The sequence below is a fragment of the Sapajus apella genome, unplaced genomic scaffold, assembly GCF_009761245.1.
Source record: "Sapajus apella isolate SASKATOON/1434 unplaced genomic scaffold, GSC_monkey_1.0 scaffold3, whole genome shotgun sequence".
NCBI lineage: Eukaryota > Metazoa > Chordata > Mammalia > Primates > Cebidae > Sapajus > Sapajus apella.
The window spans coordinates 10715694-10723251 of NW_022436943.1; the positions used below are offsets into that span (position 1 = coordinate 10715694).

Consider the following 7558-nt stretch of genomic DNA (forward strand, 5'->3'; position numbering starts at 1 on the left):
TAATTACCTTTTTGCTGTTTTCCCTGTTACCTTTTTCTGGAATTCCAATTTGACATAAGTTAAATTTTCTTTTCCATTTGCTTTAACTTCTTTCCTGTATATTTCGTCTCTTTGTTTCTCTGGGTTATATTTTTGGTAATTGTTGCAGATGGTCTTCCAATTTACTATTTCTCCCATTCTAGTTGGCATTGCATCCATTCATTTATTTTTTCATTACTGGAAGTCTGTTTTATTCCTTTCTAAATCTTCTTGTTCCTTGCTAATTTTTTAAGCTTCCCCTTTTATATTCTTTGAGTAATGATACCATTACCTAAAATGTTTGTTGATCTGTTTTCTGCTCTTGCGATACCTTGTTTTCAAGTTTATGCTTTGTGATTTTTTGAATGTGAACTGGTTATTTTCTTTAGAACTTGATCTGTTGGGTTTTCTTGAGTCTTAAATTCAGATTTATGTCCTCTAGAAAAGATATGTTCATCTTCCAGTCTTCTTCTACCAATATTAGACCACTTTATATTAAAATTTCTTCTTGTGATTCTTTGAATCACCCAGGCAGTTGATGTGTATTAATATTTGGAACAGAAGCCTGGGTGAATGAAGGCCGGCTTATCCTTAGAAAACTCAAATGAGATTTTTATTTCTTTCCTTCACTAAGTGCCAGCATGAAGATGGGCAGTTTCTTTGCTAGCTTCTTCTGTGTTGTAAGGTTTATTTCTCTGTCTTCCTTTAGTGCTGGGTCTTTTATTAAAGTCACCATCTTGGGTTTTCTTTCCTGTCACTCATATATAGATATTAAAGCAGAGTTCAGGTTTTTCATGACTTGCAGATACTCATAGGGCAAGGCAAAAGCTGACTGTGGTCCTTGTTCACGTCTCAGGGTTTCTTAATTTGCTTTATAGTGGGTATAGTGTAATTCACTTTTAAAAATGCTTTTTTAATCAGTTATTTAAAAATAAGGGTTATTTAGGAAAGTCACTTATAAAAATAGAGTTGTTAAGGTCACTCAGGTTATTTACTTTCAAAAAATGAAAGCATGGAAACACATCCTTTCTTTTTTGAAAGAATAATTGGCTTTATTATTTTATAAAAGGTACATTCCACAGAATTATGGCAGTACACAAAGAATGAAGATGTGAAAACCTAATTTACCTGTTTAAACAATTAAGTGAACAATATTCCAGACGTCTTTTCATTGAGGAGTAGTGAGAGGCAGGGACGGACTGGGAAGGAAGGGAGAGGCATTGTTAGGAAGTTAAACTGAAGCCATTGCTGAATTTCTATAGATGTTTCTTCCCTCCAAGATATTTTATTTTGTGAGATCTGTCTAATATTAAGGGAGAAAGCTATAAAAAACACTATAAGTTGGAATCGGTAGTTGTTTTAAACTTCATATTTCATTTCAGATACAATTATTTGTTGGCTTCCTACAATGAAAATTGAAGACATTATCAGTACTTCCTTCTACCTAACCTCCCTCACCTTATGCCAGTCCTATTTTTCCCCTGTTTAGGTGATTTACATGCATGTTTATAGTTGTCTTTCTTAAGCTTGAAAGCCAGTAACACTCAGAATACATCTCAGTGTTGATCATTCTCCATGACTTTTTCCTGACATAGAGTATGCTGTTAGGATTTGCAGGTATAATTCTCTTTCCCAAGGAACTTTTTTCTATTATCTATTTTAAAATATTTTATATTTTCTGGGCTCTCTACATTTAAGACATGACTATCCTTTTATTGGATTATCTTTGTCATCTGCATCTATTTTTTCTGCATTCACTGTGGTTTTCTTAGGCTCTTTCATTGTATCAGAAATTTATATTTCAGTTGTGACTGTAATGTTTCTCGCCAGGTATGTGACCTTAGACAAATTACTTAATTCCTCTTTCCTTCTGTGCAGAATGCGAATAATAATAGTGCTTTATTTCACAGACAGATGAGGATTAAATCAGACACTACATATAAATCATTTATAACAGTGGAAAGTGTTAGCTATTTCTAATTAATTTAATTCTGAAAGGCTGTTATTATGGATCTCAATTTGTTTACTTAGCATTTGTTCTTTCGTTTTTGTATTGTCATCTAATTTTTTGTCATTTCATTGCTTTCATGTTTCGATTTTACTTTTTATTCATGGATTATTTCCTGTAGATTAGGTTCTTTATCTGTTTTTTTGCATGTCCTGTTCCAAATCTCTGTTTTTTTTTCCTTCTAGTAGATGGAGTAGCTTTCCTGTTTTTTGTCTTCGCTTGGGTAAAGGGAAATATCCTATCCAGATAGGGACGCTGTTTGCTACATAAAGGATCATATGTCATCTTATGCAGGGATTACACTCAGAAACCAGTTTGTGAGACAGAAATTGAGTATAATCAAAATTACTTCTAACATTCTTTGCTGTTCCATACAATCAGAATTCAGCCAGGCACAGTGGTGTGGCTCATGACTATAACCCCAGCACTTTGGGAGGCCAAAGTGGTAGGATCACTTGAACCCAGGACTAGCCTGTGCAACATCTTGAGACTCTGTCTCTACAAAAAGAAAAAAAAAAAAAAGCCCAACAAATGAGCTGGGTATGCTGTAGTGCATGTGTCCATAGTCCCAGCTACTCAGGAGGCAGACATGGGAAGATTGCTTGACCCTGGGAGGTTAAGGTTGCAGTGAACTATGATTGATCCTAGGTGACAGAACAAGACCACATCTCAAAATAATAATAATAATAATAAATAAAATAAAAAATAAAGAACAGAATTCCCTCGTGCCTCACTGCCAATATGGCATCATGGTGAAACAGACAAAGGCACATGCCGTGTCCCGTCTAGTTTCTCTTGTCTGAAGACATTGAATCTGGGAGAGGAAAGGCTCAGCTGGAGCTGTGTGTAGCTTGGGCTAGCTGTCCCCTGGGATTTTAATTAAATGTCCTGTACCAGGAGTGTGCCTTGTCTCAAAAGATAATAACCTAGCCTTATTAGGTCGTTTACCTAATTTGTTAGAGATCCCTGGAGCCTCTGTGTTTGGTCAGTGTCAATCCCAGTTCTTCACCTTCCTACCGTTACTCCCTTCCCAGCAGCCCACTAGCAACTGTTTTCCCTGTTCAGGCACCTTTTCCCCAAATTTGGGGCATTAGTAAGAATCTTCAGGCTTGGCCAGTTCTGTAGCACTTTTAATGGATTGGGACAGTATTAGGAATCAGTTGCGTCAGAATCATTTGGTTCTTTACACAGCTGTTCTTTTTAAGTGTGTGGCATGGGCTTAAACTCTTCTTGTTACCACTATCAAGTTTTGTTTGATTAATTTCTGATGAGAGAGAAGTTGAGAGAATGATGATACATCATACAGCTGCAACTTTTTTCATTTTTTTTGCTTATTTCATTAGGAAGTAGAGGGGCTGTGTTCTAGATTTATTTCACCAAATCACTTCTTTTTGCTAGAATCATTTTAGGTGCTATTGTTAGGACTTACTCTGTAACAGACTTGACTTTCTTTTGCTGCGTGGATACTGCTTGTTAATGTAAATGTTCTGTGCTGCCGTCTCATTTCTCTGTTTGCCCCAGCTATTCTTTTTTTATAGTCCCTTCCTATTTTTCTTTTTCATCCCTTCTTTCTCTACCTCTGCTGCAGACCCAGGCTTAATTTTAAGAATCACTTGGTCAGTTCCTGAAGTTCCCTTGAATTTAGGATATTTTCATGTGTACCTCAAATATAAAATTTATTTGAACTATATACAACCTGATTTGAATTTGAAAGACTCTGAGAAGTAGTTCTCTCAGACCTCTGAAAAATGCCAGTAATATGAGGCATTTCTGTTTCTTCATACTATTATATATAATGTTTTTACTAAAATATATGAAATAAAACTCTTTCTCCTCACTGGTTTTTCTTTACTATGCCACAACTTTAAAATTATTCCCCAAGATACCTCTAAGAATATTTGGAAAAATATCCTTAGATATTGATACTAGCAGTTATTTTGACACTGTTTTAACAAAATCATGTCTTTCCATTTATGTTCTGCTATCCCTATTAGAAAATATGAAAAGATAAGATGTAATTTTATTTCAGTATATGAATAGAAAAATCAGTTTGTAAGAACGAATCCCTGCAAGTCACTCTTTAGGCTTGCTCCAGAGATTCAGAAGCCTTGAGGCAGCTTGGTTAAGAGCTGGCTCTCTTATTAAGGTAGACCTGATGAGATCCCAGCTATTCCATCAGAGTTCTCTTATCTTCTGCAAATACCTATCCTAAATCTCTGTTACTTCATGGGTTAAAATTGAGATGATAGTATAATACTAGTAATGAAGTTACATGAAGATTGAGATTTTTAATATATATAAAGAGTTTAAGATAGTATCTGAAAGTATACAAATGTAAATTAATAACAGTAAAAATAAACACAGTAAGTCCTTATTTAACATTGTCAGTAGGTTCTTGGAAACTGCAACTTTAGGCAAACCTATATAACCAATATTTGTTCTCATTATTACAACAAAACAACATGATTCAAGGACTTGCTATATGTCATCTCACTTTCAGTTGCAGTTTCCAAGAAACTATCAAAAACATTAAGTCAGGACTTACTCTATCTGTGTTTAAGGATCTGGTCTTTTAGAGAGGATAGAGTACAAATATAAATAATTATAACAGAAGGTAGAAGTTGATAAACATCCTGGGAATTCTGTAGCTGAAGTTTTGGGGGAGTTCTTCATAGCAGACATTATTTTTAAAAGAAGGAGATCAGGAAGCCTTTGCTAAAGAGGGGAAGAACATGTTCCTTGAAACAGTGTAAGCACCAAGTATTGAATGGAATGTACTTTTAAAGATGGTTACATGTTGGAAGAGGGAAAAAGGGGAATTAACTTTCTTGGCAGAGGGAGAAACATGAACAAAAGCAGAGGGTCACGAGTGCTCAGATGATTCTGGGGTTTGGTTTTTCTGTTTTTTTTGTGTGTGTGTGTGATTATTTTAACTGGCATACAGAGTCCACAAAGAAGAAGTTGAGAAGGGATTAGGAAAGTAAAATGGAACCAGGTTATGAAGAGCCTTGCACATTTCAGGGGGTCATGTGCAAGGGTTTGTGTGTTCCTTGGTAGGTGGGAGAAGTCCCTGAACGGTTTCAAATGGCAAATGATAGGGTCATAGATGGACTTCAGGAAGATATACTCAGCACAGGGATTTTTTGATCCTGACTCTGTAGGGTGCTTTAGGAATTAAGTGAGTTTGTATTTAAAAGGACTTCAGAGTTGAGGTAATTTAGCAGTAGCTTCTAAGCCCTTTTGGGACCCAGAGGACAGGAGCCCCCTTAGCTGTCAAACTGCTCTAGTTGAAGGTGGGGTAAATGCTGCCCTGTCAGTCTCATCCATAGTTTGACCTCCAAGCACTGAAATTCATTTAGTAAAAGGGTTTTGCTGGAAAGAGTGTTTAAAACCACAACAAGCTAGCAATATATATTGGTTGTCTTTGAGTGGAGATTGGCAAGAGAAAGTTGTTTAGTTAGAGCTCTTTTGCAATAATCTTAGCATGGAGTGAAAATAGAGAGGATCAGTTGAATGAAATATTGTAGAGGCAAGAACTCATAGACTTGGTGACCTCCAGGGTGTGGAAATCTCAAAGATGACATAGCAGTTCATTAACTCTACTGACCAAATGTTTGAAATTATGTTAATTTTGACAGGTACAAAATCAACATGCAAAAGAAGAGTCTCTTGCTGATGATCTTTTTAGGTAAAGTTTGATTCAGCTTTCTCGTGTATCTTTGAGAGATGTATATAAAATTTAGTTCTGTTCATAGAAATTAAGAATTTGTTTCTTCTATCCTCATAGACACCTAGTCCCTTAACTTAAAGGATGTTTTATTTTTAACTTGTGTTTATTTTTATTACTTAAGCACCTCTTAACTGAGGCTATTAGATATAGCCTGGAGGTTTGGGTTTAAGTATAAGATACTTAAAATTTGTGTGGGGGCATTCAGGCAAAAAGATGGTTCCTGAATTGTGTGAAATTGGTATATAGATTTGTGAGGTTTTTTAGCTCTGAGTAGAATTTTGATTAAAATGAGTTTTGAATTAAGACGAGTAAAATGCCAGACTATTTGTTTAGTCTTAATTGGCACATACATAAAAACAAAAAGCCGGATTAGAGTTTCAAAGCAGGTTTTGTGGGAGGTTTTAGAGTTGTACTATGTGATTATAATTTAATTCTGATTTAATACATTTTCAGCATTCCTGCAGGCCTAACAAACCTATTATAATAATTGCCTCTGAAGTACTAACAAAATACTTTATTAGAGGTAGATACCAGCTAGGGGAGAGTAATATTTTCCCAACTTAAAGACAGAACAGAGAAATACTTTGAGTCTGTTTTTCAGCCAATTAGATTGATTCTCTAATTTCATAATTGACAGTATAAATTGCTGATAAAAATGTTAACAAACAGGCCGGGTAATCCCAGCACTTTCAGAGGCTGAGGTGGGTGGATCATGAGGTCAAGAGTTCGAGACCAGCCTGGCCAACATGGTAAAACCCTATCTCTATTAAAAATTACAAAAATTTGCTGGGTGTGGTAGTGCCTGCCTGTAATCACAACTTCTCAGGAGGCTGTGGCAGGAGAATCACTTGAACCCGGGAGGCAGAGGTTGCAGTGAGCCAAGATCATGCCACTGCACTCCAGCTTGGTGACAGAGTGAGACTGACTCAATTAAAAAAAAAAAAAGTTGACAAACAATGCTGATTTTTCATAAGTCGTCAAATGAGATGGGTTGTTCAGCCATATTTGTTTAACTGCCAAAGGAGAAAATACTGTAACATGCTAATTACATTTTAGGTAGATAATGTATGTTGTTTTGTGCAAATGATATGCTTTAATTGGGTGGTGGGGGGAGTGGGGATCTTTGAAGCCATACAGAAAGACGTGTAAACATACCTTGATTTTTAAACTGTTTTCATTAATTATTTTAAAGCTTTACAGGGTTTTTGTTATTGATGCTTTTTTGATTTTTGCCATATTTTCATCAAAGAAACATCAAAGGGATAAATGAAAATTAAAATGTCAGTGTTTAATATCTGATCCTAAGGACAAAACTGTCATTCTCATCCTATTTGCCAAAGTGTGACTACAGTTTGAAAGTCCTTTACCTTTAAAAGAAATACCATCCCTTATCTAAATATCATTGAACCCCATTTCTTTCTTTGCAGATACAATCCTAATGTAAAAAGGAGAAGATAACTAAGGATTTTGAAAAGGAGCCATGGAAAAACTTGCTAGCAAGCATCTACTTCAGGCTAACAAGGTTATATGAATATACAGTATATAGAGGAGATTTAAGTTACAAATATTTTATGGCCTAACTTTATTAAATAAAATGCAGAAAACATTGATTCTTTTGTGTGTAACAATTATTGTTTGTTTTCAGGCTTTGTCATCGCATCTCTCTTTTCATTTTTAAATGTGTTTTATTTATTAAATAGTTAATATAGTCACAGTTAAAAATTCTAAAAGTACATAAGGTAAAGACTACCCTTCCACCACTATCCTAGCTACTTGGTTCCTCTCAGAGAAAAATTCATGAT

The 7558-nt window shown here is 35.2% G+C and overlaps 1 protein-coding gene across 4 annotated transcripts in view; it reads left to right on the forward strand.

Moving 5' to 3' along the window:
- NBN (nibrin) overlaps positions 1-7366 on the forward strand; it is a 47865-nt gene extending 40499 nt beyond the window's left edge. For all 4 annotated transcript variants that reach the window (XM_032249691.1, XM_032249700.1, XM_032249709.1 and 1 more), the window contains 2 exons: positions 5665-5714; positions 7184-7366. In XM_032249691.1, the coding sequence (XP_032105582.1) occupies positions 5665-5714; positions 7184-7214 (81 nt within the window). In that variant the 3' untranslated portion in view covers positions 7215-7366. The remainder of the gene's footprint in view (positions 1-5664; positions 5715-7183) is intronic.
- The last annotated feature ends 192 nt before the right edge of the window (positions 7367-7558 follow it).